Raw genomic sequence first — 27984 nt, 5'->3', positions numbered from 1 at the left:
AAAGCTCGCGGGCGCCGGTGCAGAGCTCGCGGGGCCGCCCGGAAAGTTTGTTTGATGATGGCTTGAGTCGGCGTGCGTGCGGGGAGCGAGGCCGCCAAGTTCTCTCTCCCGCGGCGTCCTTTGGAGGGAGACGTCTCTCCCATGAGCCGGCGGGGGCTCGGGGGCTGTGCTGCGGGGGCACCTGTCTCTCGCGTTATTATTTTTGTTTTGGGGGGAGGAGGGGTGTGACTCGTCATGTCGAAAGTGATCCAGAAGAAGAACCACTGGACTAGCAAGGTTCACGAATGCACCGTGAAGCGGGGACCCCAGGGCGAGCTGGGGAGGGGAGCTGCTGCTGGAGGTGCAGGGGGTCCGGGTGTCCGGCTTGCCCCGCTACGACGTGCTGGGCGTCCTGGACAGCTGCAAGGAGGCCGTCACCTTCAAAGCCGTCAGACCAGGTAAGGCGGGACGCGCCTCGGGGAGGCTTCCTGAGGCGGGCGGCGGCCTGCGGAGCGCACCCCGTCCCCTCTCCCCGGGGGGGCATCTCGATTTCCCGCTCCCCCCCTCCGAGCGCAGTCTGGAGGGGAAATTGAGGCCGTGCGCCCTGTCGCGGAGAAATACACAAAGTTGTGTAGAGGTTGCGGGTTGTTTGCTCACCTGCCTTGGGAAGAGGGTTGGGTTTGCGCCTGTTTGCCAACCTGTTATCTCGGCCACTCAGTGCAGCGCAGTTTCGCCTGGGCCTGGAGGACAGTCGCCTGGGCCTGGAGGACAGTCGGGGAGCTGAGGCTGGGGGCACAGTGGAGGCTCTCCTGGCTCCTTGGGGGAGCGTTGCCGCAGGCGCAGCGCTGCGTGCTTTTGCCACTTGTCTGTCCAGACCTGGAGAATGGTATGAACGAGGGCAGGGCCAATTGGACCTTCTCCATTAGAAAATCATCTTTACCCCACAACGCTCCGGGTGGGTTGGGGTGCCCATGTTCCCGGGCCATTCACTCTGCAGCTGGAGGACGCACGTGTCTCCTGGTGTGGCTCAGCCCGAAGGCTTTGGGGGCGGGGAGCTGGAGGAGGGAAGGAGGGGTATGTCCCGCTTGGGGCCAATCAAGCCCAAGTTGATGCTGCCACTACCATCTCACCCATCACTGCCTCCATCACCCCCGATGCTGAGGATAAGGATAGCTATTACTCATTATTAACTTACTATGTGCCAGACTCAGTAAAACGCTTTCCTTGCATTATCTGGTTCTGAGTCACAAGAATCCTTATAAACCCACATTACAGATGAGGAAACTGGGATTGACATCCCTTAAGTTACTTGCCCAGGGTCACACAGTTACCAAAGTGAGGGTTTGAGCCTTGGCTGTAGAGCCTTAAGCACTGAGGCGGGAGAGGTGGGGAGCTGACCCTTGGTGAGGGGAGAGGCTGCCTTGTGAGGAGGGAGCGGAAGCAAGTCCCTCTCAGAGTCTGTAGAGGAGTGATGTCCTGCTGGTGGAGGGGAGTCCCTTACCTGCTGGAGTTGGTGAGGGCAAGGGATTGTCCAACAGCGATTCCCCAAGGCACCCCTGGGACTACCCGTGCCTGACGCAGTTTCTCTACCATGAAAGCTGCAGGAAGTGGCAGAGTTGCGTGTGGTGAAAATGCCCCTGTGTGCCTGCTGGTCTGGAGGGGCAACAGCAGTTGGAGGACCATGCAAAGGGAAGAAGGGCTGCTGGTCCTGCCTGGTTAACAGGCCTGTTCCAGATGAGACAGGAGGGGGCCAGACAGAGTAGAGGGGGTGGGGTGGGGGGTGGGGCGCTGAGACCAGGCGGAGTAGACCCAGCCTTTTAGTTTTGGGAGCCGAGGGGTGACAGTCCTCGAAAGCTCCTTCCATTATGTCCTCTCCTTCTTGGACACCTTCTCCAAGAAGCCCTCCAACAACCATCCAGGATGAACAAATCCTTCCTCCTCTGAGGTGCCCTAAGGCTGTACCTCTTAGTTTTTTCTTTGTTCTAACCCGTGAGTTAGATCTCTCACCTCATTTCCATACAAGGTAGTGAGCCCATTGAAGGAGAGAGTGCTTCATTCATTGCTTATCTCCCCAGGCTTTGCTTGAGGGCCAATTCCTGGCCTCACCAAAACTGGCTTTTTTGAGGGTATTCCATAAGCTAATAAGCAAAAAGTATACAGAACAGTGCCTTGCACATTGAAAGTGTTCAATAAAAATGAGCTATTATTGTTATATTTAAATCGAATTTGAGCAGTTATTTATTTCTAAGTCTAGCTGTTAATGTTAGTTACCTGGATTGTGAGTTTCTTGATAGAACTGTAGAGGACATACTGTGTGAAAGCATTTAATGGGAGCAGCTACCGGTCTCAGTTCAGGGCATTTTGGGGAAAGGGGTGCCATCTATCTAGTTGGGGACCTGCAGGTGTCCATTGGGTTCTGTATGGGAGCTGTTTTCTGCATCATGCGGTGTGTGGCTGAACCTCTTCCACGAGTTAGCAGAGGTCCTGGAGGCATTGTCCCAGCCAGGGCTGCCTCATCCTGGAACTCCGGAAGGGTTGGTCAGATAATCAGGTGTGTTTGGAATCAGACTTCTCTGGGTTGGAAGAAGATGGTAGTGTCTCCAAGTGTTATGTTGTTCCCTTCACCCAGAACCATTCCACGTGCAGCACAGGACTGTCCACAGCAAGTGTGTGTGTAAATATTCTAGTCCTCCTTGTGGTGGGATAGGATAAGGATGTGGATGGGGACTCTTGATTGGCCTGGAATCTGCTACAAAATGAAAGCTACTTCATGTGATAATTACACGGACATAGTTAGCTCTTTAACATCATTAAAGAAACTATGGCACTAGAGAGCATTTCCCTGATCTTCTGATCCCTCTTTTATATTGAGAATATGATTTAAATTATGCCAGGATTGCGCTTACTGGGCCTTGATTACTGTGTTTTAATCATATTAGGTAGGCTCATACTTGGTACATGGAAAGGAAAATGTTGCTTTTGTGTTGTCTGCACCCTGAGCTAGCCACTCCCAGGGACATGGGCCACTGTGGGTGCTGTCTGTATGGAAATGTCACTGTCTTCTTGTGGAAGAAAATTCTGCTGCTTCTATTTCATGGTAGGTCTCTGGAAATATGCACAGACCAAAATAGTCTGTAGCAAATGGTATTATATGAAGCAGGCCTGGATTGTGAAGGAATCAATCTAAATGGATCTACCAGGTTGGAGTTAATTCATTTTATTTTTATTTATTTATTTATTTAAAAATATATTTTATTGATTTTTTACAGAAAGGAAGGGAGGGGAATAGAGAGTTAGAAACATCAATGAGAGAGAAACATTGACCAGCTGCTTCCTGCATCCTCCCCCCGCCCCCACACCCCTGCCACTGGGGATGTGCCCGCAACCAAGGTACATGCCCTTGACCAGAATCGAACCTGGGACCCTTCAGTCTGCAGGCCGACGCTCTATCCACTGAGCCAAACTGGTCAGGGCTGGAGTTAATTCATTTTAAAGGGAGAAATGCCTAAAAAATTTTACATCTCTATGCTATATGAGTGTTGTTATTATTATTTTTAATGTATGTATGTATTTATGTTTTTATTGATTTTAGAAAGAGAGAGAGAGAGAGAGGGAGAGGGGGAGAGAGAGAAACATAGATCGCTGCTTCCTGCATGCCCCTTATTGGGGATCTAGCCAGCAACCTGGGCATGTGCCCTGAATAGGAATCAAACCAGCAACCTCTCAGTGCATGGGACAGTGTTCAACCAAATGAGCCACACTGGCCACGGTTAAATAAATGTTATTTTATATATATATTAGAGGCCCAGTGCATGAAATTCATGCAGGGGGAGGGTGTCCCTCAGCCTGGGCCTTCACTGTCTCTAATCTGGGACATCCCTCTCACAATCCAGGACCGCTGGCTCCTAACCACTCGCCTGCCTGCCTGACTGATTGCCCCTAACCATTTCTGCCTGCCAGCCTGATCACCCCCTAACCACTCCCCTGCCAGCCTGATTAATGCCTAACTGCTCCCCTTGGGGCCTGATCGCCCCCACCTGCCCTCCCCTGCCGGCCCGATTGCCCACAACTGCCCTCCCCTGCAGGCCTGGTCCCCCCCAACTGCCCTCCCCTGCCAGCCTAGTCACCCCCAACTGATCCTCCCCTGCTGGCCTGGTCGCCCCCAATTGCCCTCCCCTGTAGGCCTGGTTGCTCCTAACTGTCCTCCCCTGCTGGCCTGTTTGCCCCCAACTGTCCTCCCCTGCCGGCCGGATCGCCCACAACTGCCCTCCCGTGCCGGCCATCTTGTGGTGACATGAAGGCATCGCGTGAGGGCACGAGGACCACCTAGGGTTTTATTAGTATAGATAATAAAGCATATATGTATACTTTATAAGTATATATTTACCTATAGTAAAACTAGTGACTTGGTGCATGGATTCATGCACATTGAATGGAAATTAATTAGAAGGTGGCCGGCAGGGTGGGACTGGGTGAGATGGGCTGGACACGCCCTGGAGCCAACCTCCCGCTGTTCCTCCTCCCCAGTGTCTGCAGAGTGAGCGGGTCCCTCTGGCAGGTGGGGTCTCTTGGCCTGGCCTGCAGGGATCAGGCTGAAACTGTTTCTCTGACATGCCCTGAGAGGTCCTGGCCTCTCATGAAGATATGGGGGCACTCAAAAATACTAAAGAACTTCCAATTATAACTCATTTCCACTAATATTGTAAGAGAACTATCCCTTTGGCCATCTCAGAGATTCAGATCTGAGAAAACCAGAAGGAATTCCTCAGCTAGGAAACTAAAATATATCTTAAGCTACCCAAGAAGAGTTACACGTGCTTAAGAAGTAACCAGACACCCAATCCAGTCAGCCTCAGAGCCTCTCTGTGTCACCAAGTAGATTCAAGAAAGAGTTAAGTTTTTCTCAAATGCCATCTCAAGAGTCTAGGACAGTGATGGTGAACCTTTTGAGCTCGGCGTGTCAGCATTTTGCAAAACCCTAACTTAACTCTGGTGCCGTGTCACATATAGAAATTTTTTGATATTTGCAACCATAGTAAAACAAAGACATATTTTTTATATTTATTTTATATATTTAAAAGCCATTTAACAAAGAAAAATCAACCAAAAAAATGAGTTCGCGTGTCACCTCTGACATGCGTGTCATAGGTTCGCCATCACTGATATAGATGCACACTTTTAAGTATATTGTTTGCTGAGTTTTGACCATTGTATATGCTCATGTTATCTTCACCCAGATCAAGATACAGAACCCCAGAAATTTCTGTCATGTCTCCTTCCAGTTAGTTCCCCCTACCTTCCAGAGGCAAAGGCTGTTTGATTTCTTTCACCAGGAATTACTTTTGTCTATTATTGAAATTCACACAAGTGAAATGATGCAGTATGTACTCTTTGTCTGGCTTTTTTCACGCAGCAAAATATTTGGAGATTTCATATTATTGTGAGCATCATTGTTCCTTTTTATTATTGAGTAGTATTTCACTGTATACACATACCAGTTTGTTTATATTTTTGTTCATCTGTGGACATTTGGACTATTGATCATTTTTTGGATATTGAATAACAGCTAGGTGAATAAAGCTGTTACAAATGTTGTAGTTGCTCCACATTTTTGCTAATCTTTGATCTTGTCTGTTTTTTGATGTTGAGCCATTCTTATGTATAGTATGTGGAAAAAGAAAAAAATAATTAAGGAGACTTTGCTACAGGATGTAGCTGTCTTTATGAAGCTAGTCTTTATGAAGCACTTGCATTAGAATGTGCCAGGCCCTTGGCTAAGCTAGTGCTTGATGGTCATTTTGTTTTTTATTCCTCATAACTTAGATGTCAGGAACTGAGGGCCAGAGAGTTTGGGTGGCTTTTCTAAGGGCCATACAAGTGGCAGAAGTAGAGCTGCAGCTCAACTGTGTTGGATTCCAAAACCTATACTCCCAGTCCTGGGTGAGTGGGTCTCAAGTAAGGACCCCTGGCCAGTGGCATTGGTATCACCCGGGAAACTGGTCAGATTGCACATTCCCGTCCCCACTGATGCTGAAGCTCATGGGGGTGCAGCCTGTGGGGTGTTTGTAACAAGCCCCCCGTGATTCTGATGCCTGCTCAGTATTGAGTACCACTACTCTAGGGTATGGACCTACAATGAGGAAATGGCAGTAGGTGAGGCAGGTGACCTGGGCTCCAGGTCAGCCAGCTGGTCACCCTCTTTGGGCCCAAGTTTCTTCTTGCCAGAAAGGAGTGGGTGCCCCTGCAGGTCTTTTGTACTCAAAATGCGGCAATTCCACGAATAACTTAGACTTCAAAAGTTTAAAATGGTGTGATTGTAGTTTCCCAAACTGGTAATATTATAGGCTATGCGTACATATTTTTGTAGGTGAATTTTGTGGTTTTTGCAAATTACCCAGGAACCAAAACAGTCTCTCCACTTTTTTTTTTTTTGAGACAAAATAGAGACAATAAATAAGACACAATTTAGAAACCACAACACCACCACCTGGCCCTTCCTTCACGGGAATGATGACCACATACAATTGAATATAGTTCTCTGTGCCTGTCTTTGTTTTGTTTTGATGTTATGTGTTTATTTTGAACAATTGGAAGATGTGACAGTAGTTCTATAACAAAATTCTGTTCTCATCTGAAAACACAGTGCTTCGTCTTTCTTGGTTTCCCACAAATTCTCCTTCAGGGTCTCTGGACTTGCTTTTTCTTCCCCCCGTAAAGTCACAAGGTTGACTCCTCCCCTGGTGTCCCTTCAGAGAGACCTTCAGCGGCTCCTCATCGGTGCTGTGCTGCTCCATGCCTACAACCAGCTCCGGAAAGGGAGGCCCTGTTTGTAGCATCACTGGAGATGGGAAGAGCTGCGTGTGATCAGTTTTCCAGAGTTAGTGTGAGCTGGCCTTGCACTCCACTCACCTGCGGAGGACAGCTCCCGGGCCGCTCGTCTCCCCTAATCTTGTGTGTGTCTTCATAGCCTTGTCACGTTTTCATAGTCTTGTTTCTTCTTTATTGTCTGTCTCCCCTCCCACTGGAATGTAAGATCCATGAAAACAAGTAGCTTTACTCACTTATCCGTCCCTCCATTTGTCAGGGCCTAAAATAGTACCCGGCGAATCATAGGTGCTCACTAAAATGTTTTGGATGCATGAATGAATTTTCCAGTGTCACTTCTTACATAAGTGCAGACTAGACCATCTTCAACATATTTCCCTCTTAACCCCCTATTCATCTTTCATTTCTTCTCATTTAGGATCATAAAACTTTCACTTCCTCATGGCCAGATCTTTCATTTATCTGGTTCCCCATGTCTAATAATTTAGACTGGGCTATAAATAAACAAATGACTGACAGATTTAATGAATTATATTTCAGTATTTCTGCCTGTTGACTCCTGGAGTTTGCGAAGTGAAAATTCAGATGTTCAGCAGGCAGGATGATAGGGGGTTGTTCTGTTTTCTGTTGATGTGGGACCTGCGCTATGTTAAGATCAATAAGAATGACCCTTTACCTCCGTTTTCTTGTAGCATTGTCTCTTTGTACAATTTTCCCAACCACCAGCAAATCAGATCTTTGCTACAGTAAGTCTGATTTTGTCCTTTCTTGCTCTTAAATTGTGTTTTGTGTTTATATATCTTTTTTCTTTTTTAACTTAAACTTTCAAAAATCAATCTGTTTTTGTTCTTGGTGCCAAAAGACCACTCTCTGAAGGGTATTTTTAGGTTACACTGTGGAACATTCCATAGATTTTACAAAAAATAATGCAAGGACAGGCAACCCAACTCGTGCGTTGTTTCCAGTGGCCACTCTTTGCCAATGGCTGTGATATTTAAAAATAGACTAACTTGACTTTATGATGCAATGCATACAGTTGGCTCACTACGTTTGCTGGCATCCATTCCCCAGCTGGTTTTAGAGGGCAGAATTGATGATATCCACCAAAGGGAATTAAGTGGTTTATAAGCGAAAACATTCTGACATCTCCGTACCACAGGGTTTATATGAAGGATGTTGCTTTATAAACGATGGTTATTTAATGCAAAACACCCGTCTCTGATGTTAGCGGTCTCTTCCTTGAGTTTGTATATGTGTGTAACAGGATATACTGATTTTGTATACACTGAGAATAAAGGCTGTCAAATTTGTTAAGGACTGACATTCACATCCTAAGAAAGTAGGTTAGTACGTTTCTGTCTGTCTTCATGCAGCTCATATGTTGAGCTCCATAACCTTGAAAAATCCCTAGTCAATACTGGAGCTCTGCTGTGTGCATCCCTATGGATGTCAGCATCCCCATGTAGTATTTCTGATGGATTTGTATGGTGTTTCCATAGCTGCACCCCCGTGACGTCAAGGACATGCCTGTCATATTAACTTCTGCTCTATAGTCAGGTGTCCTGGGGAGCGTTCACTGTGCTCTGGATGCCATCTTTTCAGAAGGCATGTTGCGAAATTAGAAAATGTAATATGAACAGTGTCTTCTATTATTAAATAAGCTTTTCTTTTTATAGCTAAGTAATTAAATAATGGAGTAACCCATTATTTGATAATTTCCATAGTCTCTATCCCAGAGTGAAAGCCAGGTCCTTACAGTGACAGGCAGGACCCCCAGGATATGGCCCAGGACATGCCTTCTCTGCCCTGTCCGTGGCCTGCTGGTCTTTACATGGACATCTGGAAGGATTGCTTCCTCATGAACTTCAAGTCTCTTCCAAATGTCACCTTCTCAATGACACCTCCTCCTCTGACCTCATTATTTAAAATATATTTTATTGATTTTTTTACAGAGAGGAAGGGAGAGGGAGAGAGAGACATTGATTAGCTGCCTCCTGCACACCCCCCACTGGGGATGTGCCCGCAATCAAGGTACATGCCCTTGACCGGAATCGAACCTGGGACCCTTGAGTCCGCAGGCTGACGCGCTGTCCACTGAGCCAAACCGGTTAGGGCAGTTCAAGCATTTCTTGACATCCACTGTCAAATGTAGAATAAATCTCTGTCGAGCTCAGTTGCCTCTAAAAATTCCGATGTTTGAAAGTCTCTGGCAATTTAGGTATTTTGTGATGGATCACGTTAAACTTGCTAAGGGTTTAACATTTGCAGTCTCTGGTTGGGGATAAGTAGAGCTTAGCTGATGGATGTAGGAATATTTTCAAAGACGGAGAGCATTGCTAGCCTGCTTCCGTTACGGGTTTAGGGCAGCACGTGCTGAGTGTCAGGGGACTTGGCAAACTCTCGGCCTCACATGGACTAGGAGAGGTTTTGTGGGCACTGTCAGCTGTGTGTACAGACTCTGGTACCGTCTCCAGTGTCGGGAGAACGAGTTATGTAAGAGAATTACATTCTCTCGGCTAAGGTGTCAACCCCAGCATTACTGCCTACGGAGGCATTTGGTGGGCCTTTAATGGGATACAGTTATGTTTTCCACAGCAAGGCTAATCTTTCAGCCCATTATGAGGTAAGATTCGAAGCTCTCTTTATGGACAGTGGCTTGCTGGTGCAATTAAAAGGCAATTATGCCCTGATTATAAGCCATGTTTCAAAATTATTGCAATATACAGTGTTAACAGGATTGCAGCACTGCTTGTAAAATTATCCGCAAATATCAGCTTCTCAGTGTTGTTGATTCTCAGGTTTTGGACTCAGGCTGACTGGGGTAGAAGGCAGGCTCTTCCATTCCTTAGTGGGTGACCCAGGGTGAGAGACTTCACCTCTTTATGCCAGGATGTCTCCCTCTGAAAATAGGGATAGTAATGATACCTACTTCCTAGGGCTGATGAAGTTAGTACTAACGTGAGATTTAAGTAAACCTCATGGCACAGGGCCACTGTTATTTGAATGTTCCCTGTCTGAATGCACTTGGAAGAGAAGAATCTCTTGAGAGATGGAGATTGTGGTACGCAGGTCCCTGGAGAGCTTTTCAAGTCTGAAAAAAACCCTCATTTTTCTGCATGATTCAGATGCTGCTTTTTAAAAAGGTTGGGATTAGTTCAGACAAATTGAAGAAAACCTTTAGATCTCACCAAGCGTAGGTGGAGGTCTAAGCTGCCTGAACTTCTCCCACCTTGTCACTGGTGACAATGGATTCTAATGATTGTCATCAGGCTGCAGGTTGTGGTAAGGCACCAAGGAAGGACAAGGGCGTCCTGGGCAGCAGGGATGAGTCTTGAGAACATTACACTGAGGACCTTTGATCTTCCTGGCACCGTACCTGGGCTCCCAGATCAGGAATGACTGACTGGGGAGAAAGTGGAACTTGGTGTTATAAGGGTTTGCAGTCAGACTGGTTGTGTTCAAGTCCAGGCTCTGCCACTTCCCAGCTGAGCCACCATGGGCACATTAGCCTCCCAGAACCTCAGTTGGAAATGAGAATAATACTTACTCGTAGGGTGGTTGTGAGGATGAAATGAGAAAATGTATGCAAAACACTCAGTCCTTTGCTTGGCACCTAAGTCAGTGATGGTGAACCTATGACACGCATGTCAGAGGTGACACGCGAACTCATTTTTTTGGTTGATTTTTCTTTGTTAAATGGCATTTAAATGTATAAAATAAATATCAAAAATATAAATCTTTGTTTTACTATGGCTGCAAATATCAAAAAATTTCTATATGTGACACGGCACCAGAGTTAAGTTAGGGTTTTTCAAAATGCTGACACGCCGAGCTCAAAAGGTTCGCCATCACTGACCTAAGTAGTGCTTCCGAAATACCTTCATGGTGGCAGCTGTGATAATTTTCATTTGAGAAATGGAGACTCCTCAGTGAGTTCCTCTAAAGGAGTGGTTCTTCCGGGGAAATTTGCCCCCAGGGGACATCTGGCAATGTCTGAAAACATTTTTGGTTAACAGCTGAGGGTAGGACGTGCTACTGGCATTTAGGGAGTAGAGGCCAGGGATGCTGCTGAACATGCAAAGCATAGCCTTGCACCAGAGAATTCTGAGCCCCAAACAGCAGTAAGGCTGAGGCAGAGAAAACGGCTGTAAGGAAGAACTTCATGGTTAAGACTGGGAATCTGAATTCGGAGTGGTAAACTAATAATCATAACTATTATTTATTGCTATATTTTTAATTTTTTTAACTAAAAAAATTCTTTTTTTCAATTACAGTTTACATTCAATATTATTTGGTATTGGTTTCAAGTGTACAGCATAGTGGTAGGACAATCATATACTTTACAAAGTGTTCCCCTGATATTTCCAGTACCCACCTGGAACCATACATAGTTATTACAATATTATTGACACTATTTCTTATGTTGTAGTTTTACATCCCCATGACTGTTTTGTAACCACCAATCTGTTCTCAATCTCTTCGCCTTTTATACCCAGTCTCCCTCCCCTCTCCCCTCTGGCCTCCATCTGCCTGTTCTCTGTTGATCTTCTGACAAGTCACTGACATAGGTTTGGGTTTCACCTGGGTAGATGATGTCATTCTGTTTTAGCCATGAGAAAATTAGCTGGGGAGGTCAGGTAATTGTCCTGGCCCCCAGACAGCAGACACGGATGAGATTCAAATTAGGATCCTGGTTCCAACATTCTTATCCTTGGTTTTGTCCAGAAAAAGGACCAGGTGCTGGGGCATCCAGTCTGAACCCCCAGGCGCTGGGCTAGATGGGGAAGACAAGCATGTCTGACATCCTGGGGTCGATGGGGCCCTTCTATATACGTAATGAGTTTGGAGAAGGAAGGTGTAAATTGATTTGAAAGAATTTACATTGGCTGTAGATCCAGGGGGTGGGAGAAGGTGTAGCCGAGAAAGTTCTGGGACAGGTGCATGGTAATGAAGAAGTATTTGATGCTTCTAGATTGGTTGTGGGTTAAAGTTGGGAAAGTTCGTGCATAAGCAAGTCGTGGTGGCATCTGATGGTCAGCTAATCCTGTTAGGTAAGAACTGAATAGCTGCCTGGAGGTTGATTCAGTGTTGATACACATTCAGGTATGTGAGCAGTATTTTGTTGGTTTTGGCCCATGGCTGATAACTGATGAACTCTCCTCGTCTCCTCTTCCCACCCTCCCGTCTGCTGTAATTTAATACATTCAGCATTTTTCTCTTGTCAGTTTCTACATTAGAAAAGTCTTGACTCCGTGTCCTTCTCCTGTGGGAGTCAGTGTGGATGCACCTCTCAGAGGCTGTCCCATTGCTGCCTGAGACGGCACGACAGGTCAGGTGGCCGCAGCGAAGACAGTCCTAGAAATACACCATCGACTCCAGTGTGTTTACCTGCCGAACACAGAGCGGGCTGCCACAGTTCTCAAGAAGTTCTGCTCATCCACCTTCTGTTTTCTCTCATCTTTCTTACAACCCTGCTGATTCCTTCCTCTCTGCTCTCCCTTTTCTCCCACGAATGTCAGGATTTCAAGGGTCACAACAGACTTGTACTAGTAATTCAGATTTGCTGCTTTGGGTTATGTGCTTCTTGAATTCTTGAATTCTTGATTCCAGCATCCTTGTTTTTGAGCTTTTGTAATCTCTGTCTTCTGTCGGTGTTCAATGAATATTTGTCACATTGAATTCTTTTGAGGGTAACGAGTAGGCATAACTTTTAGATTAAAAAAAATTCTTGTTTAAGATCTTGTTGGCTAGAAATCCATGGCTTATTTTTAAGGCATATTAAATATACTTAGCCATATGTCTGACTTTTCCGTGATGATTTAACATGGTTGTCTGCCAGTTGTTGTAGCATTTTGAACTGTAGAGAAAATATTGAATTAATTGTGTTGAAGGTCGCAGAGGGCCTTCATTCTGACCAGATGTGTTCAGTGATTGAACCTATTGCTTATGTAATGTGGCCACGGAAGGCATCACTTGGGCTTGATTTAAATAGAGTCAGTTTTTTACCACCTGGATTCTTGGCTCAGCATTAGAATTTACATCTGAGAGGGAAAGCCTGTTCATTTCCTCCTCCAGCTACCATCAGCCTGCTGCAGTCTGTGCGACTTGGTTAGAAATTCAAAACTCAAGGTCAACTTGTTAAGAAAGAACTTTAGTTTGGAGCATGTGGGTTTTATATTTTATGTTTTATATTTTTACTGATTTTTTTTTTTTAAAGCATAGGCATCTAGATTTTGGTTTCTGATCTTTTAAAAACTCAAATAGTATTGTGACTGTCCGTAGTTGGTCTGTGCTCTTACAGCTTGTTTTTCCTGGTGAAATTTAGTTTTGTCCCTTCATTTAAACAGCGTGTGCAATACAGAAAGATGTGAATGTAAAAGAAAAATGTATCCACATTGCTCATTCATTGCAGAGAAATATACATTGTTAACCATATATATGTGTATATATATATAATTCATGCACACACATATATACATATATATGAAATACACACAAACATATATGTTTTTATAGACTTTTTAGGGTCTTTTTCTTATGAAAATTGGAACATACAATACATACTTTGTGCCTAACAATATATCATGGATATTTTTTCTTCACTATCTATATATATATCTACTTTATCATTACAATTTTTTGGTTGTATTATAATATATTAAACCATGCTTCAGTTGTATTATAATGTATTAAACCATTATAATCTAATAAATAATAATATATTAAAGGATGAACGGTTAGGCTGTTTTCAGTTTTCTACTTTTCACACACATTGATGAATATTCTTATACATATATTTTAGTGAACTTCTTCAGATAGGTGTCTAGAATTCTTGGCAGACGTGAATTTTATCTTTTTAAGACTTAATAGCTACCACTGTGGTGCTCTTCAGAGAGCATGTCAACTTCTATCCTTGCAACTTATATGTGAGAGTCTTGTATTTCTTTACTTATCTCAGAACAGATACTACCTAGCACTGGAATTTTTTATTTATAATAGTCATCACAAACTCAAATACTGAGCAGGTATTTGAAAAGACATTAGGGAGCGGTGGGGACTGGGGTGAATGGGAAGAGCATGTCTTGCTCAGAGGGAGCAGCTGACACTCAGCTTCAGCTTACTGCTATCACGTGCAAACATTGGCCCAGTGTTGCCAGGTTGTTCAAGTTTTCAAGAGAATCCAGAAGTTTGAATATGTTAAAAAAAAACCCATCAACTTTGTGCCATTTTAAAAATGTTGATTCAAAGTCATTTCAAAAGCATGGATGAACCAAACAAAACACATCTGGGAGCCATATTTGGTCCTTAGGCGACAAGCTTGCAACCTCTTATTTATGCATTTGTCTCTCACTTGATGTCTCTCACACTTCATCTCTTTAATTACAGTGATCCCATTTCTTACCCCTGTCTATATTCTCAGGGCCCAGGAGACTGACCAACGCGCAGTGAGGGTCCGTAAGTGTGCGTCAGAGTGAATAATAAGTTCCAGAAGAGGTCTAGTTTGTCACTTTAGTCCATGTTAGTTTATTTGGGGCCCACCTGGTGACAGCACCTCCATTCTAATTGTGAGGAGCTGGGGAGAGGGTATATTTTGACAGCTGATAGTAATTCATGGTTCTGGTCTGCTGACTCTTAGAATTGGGTATAAAATAGCATCTTGATGATGACATTTATATGAATATGTACTGAAAATATATATATATATTTATATATATATATATATTTTTCTGTTTTTAACTGATTATACTGTGAAATATGTGGCCTTACAAATAAAAGAATGAGTGAACTTTATGTAAATCTTTTAGGGAGGTTTGGTTTTAAATGTATCTGGGAAGTTCCATGATTTGTTTGGACATTATACAGGTAAATAAGGACCCTAATCTTTATTCCAAGAGTGGATGCTTTCTGAACATGATTAACTCTTAAGACCAGCGGGCATCTGTTTTTCAGGGACCGTGTTAAAGGTAGTTTTGTTTTTTGAAAACCAGTGCAGACCTTCTGGCTTTCCTGTGACGTCATGGATTGCTCTGCATATTCATGTTGGGTGCTGGGCCTTCGGCAGCAGGGTGGGGGAAGGGACTCTGGTAATTCAGAGAAGAAGGTAAGTCAGTGAGCCAGTCCAGGAAGGGCCTCAATAAAATGAGGACTATACAGTGGGCAGTAAAAGCTCAACATGGAGTTCATGTTTTGCTAGGTTTGGATTTGGACTGTGTTTCTGTTCTCCTTAAGAACATTTCAAGAGGCTGTCTAGGAACTCAAAGCTTAGATAGGATATTCTATATGTAATTAGGACTTTGGATGTGAGATAAGACTCAGGACAGTTTTCAAGTTTCGACAACTGTATGCCCGGATCCACTTCCTTCTTTATTACAATCACTTCTGGGGCACCCATAGTTCCCCTGAGTTGGCATGAACTTTGGCTTCTGTTTAAGGATAAGATGTAGCAGGAAAAGCCTGTATTCCATGGTGTTTTAGTATGGGCGATCCTTGGTAAAATTCCTGGGCTTTGGTCTTTGGTAAAGAGGAGAGTGCAGCCAGTGAGCCATGCCGAGTGCAAAGCCCCGGTTAAGCATCTCCATGGTGTATATGACGGTTCTTTAGAAAGCACAGAGTGTTCTCTCTATATTCACATAGTGTACATATCTCATTATTCAGAAGAGAGAAGTCAGAGAGAGAGGATGCCCAGCAAGGAAAAAAATTCACGTAGCTGTTGTCTATTTCTGTCTCTCCAAATCTGTGGGGAAATACTGCTATCAGTAAGAAACTCCTGGCTTTCGTAAGCAGTGTGCATCTTCCTGGGGTTCATTTTAGCTAAAAGTGGAAGCTCAAGCAATTCTGTGTGAAATAATGATCTCACGGGAAGGTGACTGTGGGAAGGCATTAGTGGGAATGTGATAGCTGGTTACTGTTGAAGTCCTTTTTTGTGGAAGGAGCCTGTCTGGTTTAATAAAACATGGTGGTGAGTTATCCTATTGCCAGAATTCCTGAGGGGAAGAGATGTTCTGAAAAGGCTGCAGGGTCTTTGGGGCCCTGTGTACCTGTTGCCAGGCACTTGCCCTCACCTGATGGCTGCCGGCAGCTTGCAGGCAGAGCTGCTCAGAGAAAATGATCAGGTTTGGAAATAGAGGCCCACAAATTAAGTTTGCATGAAAGGAAAGTGCATCAGAATTACCCGGGAGAATTTTCAAGATGTGGGCGTCTGGGGGTGACTTCATTAGTGGTGCTGACTCATGTCTCCCTGCCCAGCACAGCCTGATGCCCCGACCCCAGAGAATGGTCCACAAACAGCCACTGATTCAGAATCACCCAGGTGTTCATGAAATATGGGGATCACTAGGCCCCAGTCCAGATCTCGTGATCAGAATCCTGGGTGGTAGGCCCTGTGACCCCACCAGTGTTTAAAAAAGTTCTGGCTGATTGTGGGAAGTCCTAAAATACTGGCCTTTTCAATTCTAGTTACCTAATAAATCAGTGGTTCTCAACCTTCTGGCCCTTTAAATACAGTTCCTCATGTTGTGACCCAACCATAAAATTATTTTCGTTGCTGCTTCATAACTGTAATGTTGCTACTGTTATGAATCGTAATGTAAATATCTGATATGCAGGATGGTCTTAGGCGACCCCCGTGAAAGGGTCGTTCGACTGCCAAAGGGGTCATGACCCACAGGTTGAGAACCGCTGTAATAAATGATGGTAACAGAATCCACTCTGTATTTGAATGAACACTGATTGCAGGAGGGAGTCAAGAACAGAAAGATTAATTGATTTGAGCTACTAGTTCTAGGGTGGCGAATACTGGGTGTGTGCATCTGTGCAGGTGGAAGGTCAGGTTCTTGCTTCCGGATCCTGGCATTAGTCTGATAATCCCGAGGGACCTCGTCCTCAGCACCGCACTTGCCTTTTTAAAATAGCAAAGGAGCTCTGGGGGAAAGACAGTACTATCCGACAGAACATCCTGCAGTAATGGCCATGTTCTTCAGCTACTTTGTTCATTATTTTACCCACTAGCTACATGTGGAGATTGTGTACTTTTATGGTGGCTAGTGTGGCCACATTTTGTTAGCCACACTATGAAAAGGAAACCTTTCCTTTTATTTACTTTCAGTTAATTTCAATGTAAATCTAAGTAGACACATCTATCAGATTGAACAGCACAGGAGACAATGCCATTACAAGTGGTGAGGACAGTCACAGTTCTTTGGTGTCATATTTACCTGCTCCATGAAGAAGAGGGTGGAGTGGCACTTTGGGTTGATCCTTGTTAAATGTGAAAGCTTGGGATCAGTAGTTTTTAAGTGTACTTTTTACCTTTTTTATTCATATGTCCCCTGGTGACAGTTTTCTTAAAGAAGCTCAGTGAATGGCAGTGGGCTGATTCTCCCAAAACAGAGTAGTTTGTATGGAACAGATATGTTCCATGAGGCTAGGCATGACGCTGTTCCTGTGGCTTGCTCTGTCTCCAGCAGCTGCTATAATGGGTGATTGAATAAATGATTTCACTTGGAGTATTTTGTACAGAGAGGGAGAGTCTAAGTTACCTTTGTGTTGCATAAACTATTTACCTTGATGTTTTTGGTTACAAGTAATAAAAAACAACTTAAATGGCCAAAACAACAAAGGGGATTAGCTGATGCATATAACTAAGACTGTCAGAAGAAAGAGGGAGCTTCAGGTAGGGTTTGTGCAGGACACGGGTCACGTTTCTCTGATTTGCTTCAGAACTGCTATTAGCCCATATGATGCCTTTGTTCAAGCCCGAAAGTATATATTTTCTGGGCAGACCAACCCAACGTGGCCTGGAGAGCAGAGTCTGGGCAGGATTCTGGCCCATATTCGCCACCTGTAAGAACATAACCTAGGGACAGTCTTGTTAGGGACAGTCTTGGTTCTCTCAGGGCTGCACTCTTCACTTTGCTGGCTTTGGCCTCAGGATGGCTTCTCTCCTTTGCAGGTGGGTGACTGGCAAAGGGTGTGAAGTGCCTGCTTATTCACAGGGAGGCCTAGAGGAATGTCTCAGGCTGGGCGCTGAGTGGCTTAGGCCTGCAGCCCCTAAACCAATCAGGGAAGCTTATGCAAATCAGCACTCACTTGCAGTGGTGGGTGTGTGTGGGGAGTCAGTCCTCATCTGGGCCAGGTCACTGTTACAGTGGGGGAGACATGTAGGTGCTGTTAAGAAGGGAGAAGCCATGGGATGGATGCTAGTGAATGAGGCCTAATTCTTGCACCTGCCCCCAATGTGATGGTGAATTTAGAGGGAGTTAGATTGGACAGAAGCCATGGGAATTTCAATTGTGATTGAGTATAGATGAGGTCAGAACAGAGTCTTTGGGCATGAGCTTAGTAGTTGATGGATTCAAGAATAGTAACAGCTCCATTTTCTGACCCTTTGTTATTGTAGTCCTGCTTGGGCTGCCATAACAAAATGCCGCAGACTTAAACAAGACATTTTTTCACAGTTCTGGCCTCGAAGTTCATGATCCAGGTGATGGCAGATTTCAGTTTTTGGTGAGGGCTCTCTTTCTGGCTTGCAGATGGCTGCTTTCTTATCTTTGGTGTTTCTTCTTATAAATGTACTGATTTTACTTACTGGATTATGGCCCCACCCTCATTTAACCCTAATTATTTCCTTTAAGGCCCCATCTCTGAATATAGCCACAATAGGGACTATCGATTCAACATGTGAATTTGGTGGTGGTTGGAGCGCAAATATTCAGTCAGTGACAACAGACGTTATCTTGTTTTTCTTCACAGTGACTTTGGAAGTAGATACTATTTTACTGATGAAGAAACTGAAGCTTAGATTAAGTAATTTGCCCCTCAAAACAGCTCATAAGCAGTGGTTCTAATCTGGTTCTAACTCCAGAACCTGTGCTGTTAAACATTATTTAAGACCAGAAGTTTCTAACCCAGGTGATTTTGCTCCCATCCTCCACCTGAATCAAGCAAATATGAAGACAGTATTGGTTGTTACAGCTGGGGAGGGGCTACTAGCATCTAGTGAGAAGAGACTAGGGGGCTGTGAAACATCCCACAGTGCATAGGACAGTCCCCCACAACAAGGAATTATGTGGCCCCAGATGTCAATAGAACCAAGATTTTGAAACCCTGCTCTAGACTTGTGTTACCTTCTCATAGAATCTCCTCCTCTAGTCACTCACCACTCTCTTTTCATGTTAACATTCATCACGTGAATCTGAAATTATTTATTCTGTCCCACTGGAGTGTAATTACCTTGAGGACAGGAACCTGAGTCTGTGTACTTATTATTATTATTATTATTATTATTATTACTAGGCAGTACTCCTGGCACCTGGCAGTGAGCAGCATAAACATTTGTCAGATGAATGAATGAATGAATGAATGAATGAATAAATGAGTGAACCAACCCAAATGGCTTCCTTCTTGTGGTGGGTAGGTGCTACCATATATGGACATGGCTCAGGGAAGATGTGAGAATAGCCAGAAGCGTTGAACAGTGCTGTTATCTATGGGGACACACTGGGTCCCCAAAGGGCAGAGTGAGAGAAGAGCAGACAAGTTTTTGGTCTGCTGGCTGAACTTGACAAGCAGTGACTTGAAGAGCAGAGAGGGAGATAAGTAACCAGGACCAACCTGTGTTGTGCACAGTGAGGTGAGACTGAGCTTGAGTAGCTGATTAAGACCCTGAGCACTCAGAATGCAGGGGGATGCCAAGAAGATCACCACCCCAAAGTGGCCACCAGAGGCGGTAGCAGGTACACCTGGAAGCCTGGCCACAGGTGAATCGGGAGAGTGAAGTGGTTGCCGTGGGCTGCCCTGGTTTCAGTTCCTGCGCCACCCCTGCCAGCTGTGTGACCGTGGGCACTGGGCCTCTCCGTGCCTCAGTTTTTCCATCTGTAAGAAGTGATGATAATAATGCCGTGGGCTGCCCTGGTTTCAGTTCCTGCGCCACCCCCTGCCAGCTGTGTGACCTTGGGCACTGAGCCTCTCCATGCCTCAGTTTTTCCATCTGTAATAAGCGATGATAATAACAGTGTCTGACTGGAGCCCACACAGCTCTGTGCTTAAGAGTTTTAGAAAGGCATTTTGGGTCCAGACCCTGACTAGAATACCCTGCTTGGGGGGTGCAGAGGGGGATGGATGCCATCTTTAGGGAAAGAGAGCCACATGCTGCTGCCCGGATATATAGTCTCTGGAGGAAAATCGTCTGCTTTTGCATCCCCCAAGTGGTGGTAGCAGAAAGTTACAAATGTGGAAATATGAAGGAGCTGTGTGTGTGTGTGTGTATGGCAGGGGTGGTTAAAGGTATTTTGTTCTAGGCTTGTAAAATATGACAACATCAAATGCACACACACCAGTGCCCTAATCTTATTTTTGTTTCATTTCATGGTTGTGTGTGTGTGTGTGTGTGTGTGTGTGTGTGTGTGAGAGAGAGAGAGAGAGAGAGAGAGAGAGAGAGAATAGCCAGCAATAATTAGGGACCCCATCTCTGACCAGGATGAAAGAAGCAAAAATAAATAAATCCAATACAATACAGCAATTTATGGATATTAACTTCCAAAGAAGAGTAGAGATGTTTGCTTTTTCTTTACCGTTGGTTCCCGGCATCCTCAGTGTTTGCTCCCTGGCTTTCTCCTCTCCATTGTGTGCCTGCACGTCCTTCTTTCTTGTCAAAGTTGGGAAGCCTTCCAGCTCTCACTCCTTGCCTGTCATGGCATCTGCCTGTTGGGCTTCAAGTGTGGGAGTGAAAACCGAGGGGAGAAGATGAACACAGAGGACACAACAGTAGTGGCACTGGATCCCGTGCTGGTCGGGTCAGGTCTTGCTCCAAAGGCCACACGGAATAATTTTTAATGTCAGCACGAGCTGTGAAGTCTGTGCACCATCCTCCCATTGTAGAGGTCAGGACACTGAGGCCTGAGGATTTGTTCCCACCCAGGTACTCAGCTGAGAAAGTGACAGCGGTGGGTTTCCTCCAGCTTGGAGTTCGTCCGGGCTTCCCGCAGGGTGCTGCGGCGCTGCCTCGCGGCATGCGGTGGGATCTCCTCAGACAGCACCACACCATCGTGTGAACTCAGAGTAGCAACTTCCAGGCGTGGTCTCCAGCAGCCAGCCATCCTTTCTTGCAATGGGACAGCTGCAGGCCTGTGTCCTCCATGGGGAAGGATGTGTCTGTGCCTGGGGCATGGGTTTGGGCAGTCACACCTCAGAGCTCCTGTTTGTCCATCTGCAGCTGTGCCCTGCGTAGGCCCCGACACCCGTGGCTTCCAGCTCCGCTGACTGCAGCTGTCTCAGACACCGTTCTAGGCCATGGAACTTGCACATCATGGACATAACAAGGTTCTATTTGACCTTTTAAAAGTCAAATATACATAACAAAATTTACAATTTAAACCATTTTTAAGTGTACAGTTCAGTGGCATTAACTATATTCACCTTGTTGTACAGCCATCACCACCATCCATTCACCAAAACTTTTTCATCATCCCAAATTGTCTACCCATTAAATTCTAACTCCCCTCCCCCCGACCCTGGCAACCACCATCCTACTTTCTGCCTGTAATTCAGCCTATAAGTGCTCATTCAAGTGGATCAGACAGTATTTGTCCTTTTCTGGCCATTATTTCACTTAATATAATGTCTTCAAGGTTCATCCAGGTTGTGGCACGTGTCAGATTTTCTTCCTTCTAAAGGCTGAAGAATATTCCATCCTACGTGTGAACTGTATTTTGTTTATCCATTCATTTGCCGATGGACAGGTTTCTACCTTTTCTCTTTGAGTTTTGTCTTCCTTCTGCCCTCAGAAGCAGGTGCAGTTAAGTTTTCTTGCTGTCTTGCCTCCTCCCTTCAGCTTTGCTGCTTTTCTCGTTGCTTTGCCCGCCCTTCCCAGATCTCCCAGGAGCACCACCTGCCTAGTGTCTCTAGCTCCGAGTATGGGGAATCTTTCCTCATCATCCCTTTGGCACTTAGAGCCGTTTGCTAAGGTGTGCATGTCAGTCATCTGGTCTTAGGGGCTCCAGTTGTACCATCAGCGTTGACCTGGCCAACATTCCACCTTTCTAGGTTCAAGGCCATATGATCAGTAGTTATGCTCACCGGCTTTGCATTTCAAGTAGTCCGGGCTCAAATCCAGTCCCACTGCTCTCCTGCTCTGTGACCTTGGGTGTGTGACCTTCCTGTGACACAGGAATAAGAATACACACCTTGTATGGATTAAGGAAATGTTGCAGCGAGACTCTCAGCATGGGTCATAGAGCAGAGGCGGTGTTGAATCAATGATGGCTATCATTGCACTGGATTTGTCAGTTTTCCTCTTTTGAATCTGATAACTTTTGATTTTAGGTTAGTGGAGACGCTGAGTTGGCTGTGTAAATGGCTCAAAACACTTCTGTGTAGTACTCTGGGTTTTTATCTTCCTTCCTGGCACTACCACCTTCTCTTAGATATTACGGAGTTGAATTTGTTGGACCAAATTATATGGAGCAGATTTGATAGAAACACGTTCTACGTATCTGTATCTGTTCAGGTTATTTTTGTTAGATCTCTTGCTTGAGGTCTGAATTTAGTCACCACCGTGTAGGAAGCTACAGATGATTACAGCACAATTAAATGATTCTGGAGTCTGTAGAATTCTAGAATGATTGGTGTAAAGACAGGAGGGGGCAACTGCACACAGGCATTCTGCAATAAACTCTATGCCAGGGCAGATGCATGGTTGGTCAGCCTTTTTTCAATTGATTGTTCTGGCTCTGAATGAGGTCAAAAAAGAGCCGCTAGACATTTATTGCTTATAAAAGTTACATATGCTTTTCTCTCATTTAATCCTCCCTGTATGCTCTACTTTGCTGTAAGTGCTCTATATTATCCCGTTTACTCCTCAAACAACTCTATGAAGTGGAGATACTATATATTCCCATTTTGCAGAAGAAATTGAGGCTCGGAGAAGTTGTTTCCTGCCCCTGCTGTTAATGGCAGAGCCAGGATTCAAACAGGTGCTTCGGTCCTGCCCTGATGGATGCTCTTCCAGCGCTGGGAGTGGCTGGTGTGTCTGCACCGACTGATGAGCAAATGGCCGTCCCTGGGATGAGCAGAGCCAGAGCTCTGTGTCCTGGTCTTGGATGCCACGTCCTGCGCTGATTGTGACTCACCACGACTGCCTTCAAGTGTCAGTTAGTCCATGTCCACTATGTCTTCCTCTTACATTTTCCCAATCCAGGTAGGAGAAGTTCTGCGAGTGATGTGACACAGCAGGGTGGCTGTCGTGGGGAGACATGGTGCTTACTGGCGGTCCCATTTTTTAAAAAAAATTATTTTTATTTTTAAAAAATATATTTTTATTGATTTCAGAGAGAAAGGGAGAGGGAAAGAGAGATAGGAACATCAAGGATGAGAGAGAATTATTGATAGGCTGTCTCCTGTACGCCTCACACTGGCGATCAAGCCTACAACCCGGGCATGTGCCCTGACCGGGAATTGAACCATGACCTCCTGGTTCATAGGTGGAAGCTCAACCACTGAGCCACGCCAGCTGGGCTGACAGTCCCATTTTATTTCTACTTTCAAGTCATCCAGGACTCTGCCATTTTATAATGCCTGTGCCTCAGTTTCTCCCTCTGTGGAAAGAATGCTGTGCCATATTTATAGATGGGAGATAAACTGTAGGGATGCAGGGAGGCTGCTCATTGCAGCCTCCTGAGGACATGGTCTTTACTGTGGGGACCGAGTTTGCAGAGTGGCTGTGGGGCTGGAAGTTCCCGACATGTGGGCACGTGCAAGACTCACTTGGAACCATTCCCCAAGCTGTCAGAGTGCCCAGGCGTGTTTCCTGTCTCGGGCAGCATGCTGATGTAGGACTGTAGGACTGTGATTTTGGCCCTGAAGGCTACATGTGGGTCAAGTCCAGGATCCACTGGACCGGAAGGACCTCAGTGGAGCCGGCCTTGGGGACTTGGACTTGTACCTCTATAGGATTGTTTCATCTGACTCTGCCCTCAGTACTCATTTCATTTTTAAAGTAAATCCGGGGTGGGCAAAAATAGGTTTACAGTTCATATGGACAGTGATACAATAATTAATAAATAATAATACAAGAATAAAATCTGTGTTTCACGTACTCACAACTACTAGGTTTCATTGGTGGGAGCTGGGAGGGTGGGGTGAGCAAGGGGCAGCATCCCTGGGTAGCCATTGCATTGAGTCGCAGCATTTTCACCTCTGGACTCCAGACTGCACACATGTAAAGACATTTATATTTTTAAAAAGAGTCTGTATGTGAGTAAGACTAGGTTTGGGGACTCTGTCGATGTCTCTCTCCCACGTAGCATCTGATGCCACGTAAGGCCCTGGCTCTGGAATGTGCTCCGAGTCCGGCGAGGGTGGATCTGGACCCCTCTGCACCCTGGCACTGGTGAGATTTACCCTCCAGGTCTGTTTTCTTATCTGTAACATTCCTACCTCACAGAATGCGTGTGAGGATTAAGTAAGGCGATGCATGAGAAACACTCATCAGAGTGCATAGTACATCCTGAGCAGGCAGTATTATTACAGTTGGACCTAGTGAGCAACAGCAAAGGCTCCACTCAGCAAACATGAGCCGAGACCTAGAGGCAGGAAAATTGCTGCTACACCCCCGGCTCAGACTGAATGGAGCTGAGGAGGGGACACGCAGGCAGGACTGGAATGAGATAGCATGTCCCTTTATCAGCCTGGCAGAAACTCAGAAGTGTTCATTACCTGTCGGTCTTGATAAGGCTTGTAAAGCCTTTTTGGAGAGCATTTGGGAAGAATCCATCAAAAATGGTAACATTTTCACCTGGCGTTCCCACCATTAGAAACCTATTCTCTGCAAATACTCCGGCCTATACAAGATGGATGTAGAGCTGTGTTCTCTATAGCATTGCTCATAATGACAAAAATATAAATTTGACATATTGGCTATGGGTAGTGGGAAAATGATGGCATCTCCCTACAGTGGCACATTCTGCAGTCAGTCAAAAAGAATGAGGTTGATCACTCTACCTTGACATGTAAACATCTCATGAAATAGGTATTAAATTAAAAAAGCTAGAGGCAGAACAGCATCTGGATGCTGACCTGGGTGGACGCGCTTGTGTGGTGGGGAACTGTTCCCCTTGGCCACCTCTGAGTAGGGTGGCTGGATGTCCCAGTTTATTTGAGAAATACCTGGTCACACCTGCTGTCCTGGCCTAATAATTAATAGTGCCCCTTTCAGGCTTCAGTGTCCTACTTTGGACGATGGATTATGTGGTTGCCTTACCGTCCTCTGAGGACTGGAATTGGGGCAGGAGTAATGGGAACCTGCTATTACACATGTGACTCCCTGGTGTCGCTTACAGCAGGTACACATTATTTTCACAAGGTAAATTGAGTATTAGAGCCCTGCTACATTATGTAGTGGTTCACCCTGGGTCACCCACATGGTCATTACTAAGGAAGAAGTTACCGTTTTTTGTTTTTTGGGGTCAGATATCTAAGCATGTACTTTGTTCTAATTAAATAAGTCTTCAGTTAACTCATTTAAGATACTTATTGTCTGAGAAAACTACTTAGCATTCAATACTAACATGCTTTTTAAAAGATCTAGTGGGGATTTTTGTATTTCCTTCTTTCATTTGGCTCCCAGGTCACTGAATTGAAATTCCCCCTTGGAAAAACAACACACCTTTTAAAAAATGTAGAAATTGTGGCCTGCCCCACCCCCAGTTCCTCAAACATAAATTTAGACACAATAGGAGTCAACATTATTAAATGAGCTACATGCAAACTATTGACCTAGAGTGGGCTTTAGAGTTGGCTGGGTTCCTCTTTTCTTTCCTTCCCAATAAATCCTGGAGGAAATGGGGTGGGGGTGGGGGTGGGTTTTTTTAATAGCGGCAGTTAAAAAATAGCGGTGATTCAGACTTACCAGACTCACAGACACCTTTGATGTGCCAGGCACTGTGTAGGTGATGTCTCATCTGTCAGCTCATTTATTTCTTAAACTTTTGAAGAGTATTGTCATTCCCATTTTATACACGTAGAAACTGAGGCTCAGAAAAGCTAAGTACCATCCCCAGGAATTTGGGATTCAAATCAAGCTTCTTTGATTTGGAATTTTAGTGCCCAGTTCAGGCCACTAGCGTTTCTTAATCTCAGCACTGTTGACATTTATTGCTGGGTAATTCTTTATCGTTGGGGCTGTGGTGGGTGTTGTATGATATTTGGTTACATCCTTGGCCTCTGCCCATTAGATGCTAGCTCCCCTGCCCCCAAGTTGTAACAGCCAAAAACTGTTTAGACATTGCTAGAAGTCCCCAGGGCAGGGGGACAGACAGTCCCTGGTTAAGAAGGACTTTACCAAAATTGAAGGATATCGTAGAATCCAGACAAGTCAAGATTTAAGAGTAGCCAGGCTGAGGCAGACAGACTCTTGCACCTGACAGCTTGTGTTTCCTTCCAGGTCTAATTTTCTTTGCTTTTCATTTTTGTTCATTACCTTGGGAAGTAGGAAAAAGTAATTGGAAATTCTATTAGTCAATTAATGGCTCTGGTCAAAATGTTGAAGAGGTTGAAAACATTGAACTAAGAAGACATTTATTGGCTTGTTAATCTTGCCCACCCTTTGTCAGATATCTGTTTCTCTTTGCCCTGGTCAGTCAGGGATGTGCTATAACCATGAAGGCGCATATTTCGAATTCCATGTGACTCCATTCAGAGTTATAGCAAGAGGCTTCAGAAGTGCTGCTTAGAGCATTTGGTGATATAATTAGTGGTATTTGGCCATTATCGTCTATTTCTCAGCCACTTCATGGCTCATTCCTGGGAAGTCCTTTGTAAGTGAATTAAACTAGTTAACAAAGACTCTCCATCTGCTTTTTATCACACATCATTAGCTGGCTATTACTGAGCCTTAATATCTTTTCTTTGTGTTTTGAGGAAAGGCTGGTGATAGGGGACTTCTAATACTATCTCTTCCCATATTTATATTCGTAAGAACAACTTGGAATGACTGTTTCCTAGAGAAAGTATAGGGTGTGCTATTCAAATTTAGTGGATCAGGGTGTAATTCTTTGCCCTCTGTTAAAAAATAGTTTCTAATATATTACTTGATTAATTGTCCAAGAAAAGTTTCAGTTAAGTTTTTGAGAGATTACTGCCTGCATGCATTTTAAGGTGGGTGTTTCAGGTTAGCTGATTACAGATAGTTTCAGTAGCTGTCATTTTTTTTAATTTCAAAAATAGAACTTTCAAACACCCACTTGGCTCTTCATCCTAATTAAAACAAACAGAAGCACATCCGGTGTAGGTCAGGTTGTGTGATGGAGGGAGAGTTCGAGCCAAGCACAAAGGAAAGGTCCAGTGTCTGTTGGGTATCAATCAGCTCTTTGAAGAGTTAACTCAGATCTTTGCAGTTTCGCATTTTATTTGACCTTGGAAACAGGACAAGTCACGTGGTACAGTGCTGTCCTCCCAGGGTTTTGGTGAAGCACATGGTTTGGCTTTTTGGAAGACAGCCTGAGATGGAGATTTCCAGACCAGACATTGGATAGGGAATGCCTAGGAGCCAGCAGTAGGAGGGATGGAAGAAGTTGGGGTGCTTGTTAGGGAATGCCTAGGAGCCAGCCTGTAGGAGGGATGTAAGAAGTTGGAGTGCGAGGTAGTCGCAGCAGAGGCCCAGGCTCGGACGTTGACATGTTTCTGCAGCATTGTCCTGAGTTGAGACAAGGTGGCAGGCTTGTCACGCCAACTGGCCCTTGGGTGCGGGCACCTCTGGGACAGATGTGACCCAGGGAAAGGAGCTCTCTGCAGTCACGACAGTCCCAAAGGGGATCCTGGAGAGAGGGCATAGCACAGTGCTCATTGCACATGCGCTTGGGATGCTGGGGTGTGTGTATGTGTGTGTGTGTGTTAATTTAACCGACACTTTCTTCAGTAACTCGACCAAGAACACACATCTGGGAAGAGGATGTGTTTGGTGTTTTTTTTTTATAATATATATTTTTATTGATTTTTTACAGAGAGGAAGAGAGAGGGATAGAAAGTTAGAAACGTCAATGAGAGCGAAACATCATTCAACTGCCTCCTGCACACCCCCTACTGGGGATGTGCCTGCAACCAATGTACATGCCCTTGACCTGAATCAAACCTGGGACCCTTCAGTCCAAAGGCCAATGTTCTATCCTCTGAGCCAAACCGGTTAGG

The 27984-nt window shown here is 45.0% G+C and overlaps 1 protein-coding gene across 1 annotated transcript in view; it reads left to right on the top strand.

The window, feature by feature from the left end:
* The first annotated feature begins 6 nt into the window (after window positions 1–6).
* Window positions 7–27984, top strand: part of MAGI1 (membrane associated guanylate kinase, WW and PDZ domain containing 1) — a 566477-nt gene continuing 538499 nt past the window's right edge. Inside the window, 2 exon segments of the mRNA XM_014535239.1 lie at window positions 7–317; window positions 319–437. Of these exon segments, the coding sequence (XP_014390725.1) occupies window positions 235–317; window positions 319–437 (202 nt within the window). The 5' untranslated portion in view covers window positions 7–234.

This window comes from Myotis brandtii, unplaced genomic scaffold (assembly GCF_000412655.1).
Source record: "Myotis brandtii unplaced genomic scaffold, ASM41265v1 scaffold140, whole genome shotgun sequence".
In the NCBI taxonomy this organism is placed as follows: domain Eukaryota; kingdom Metazoa; phylum Chordata; class Mammalia; order Chiroptera; family Vespertilionidae; genus Myotis; species Myotis brandtii.
Note: the sequence above shows the minus strand (reverse complement) of the source record. Positions and strands in the feature narration are given on the sequence as shown.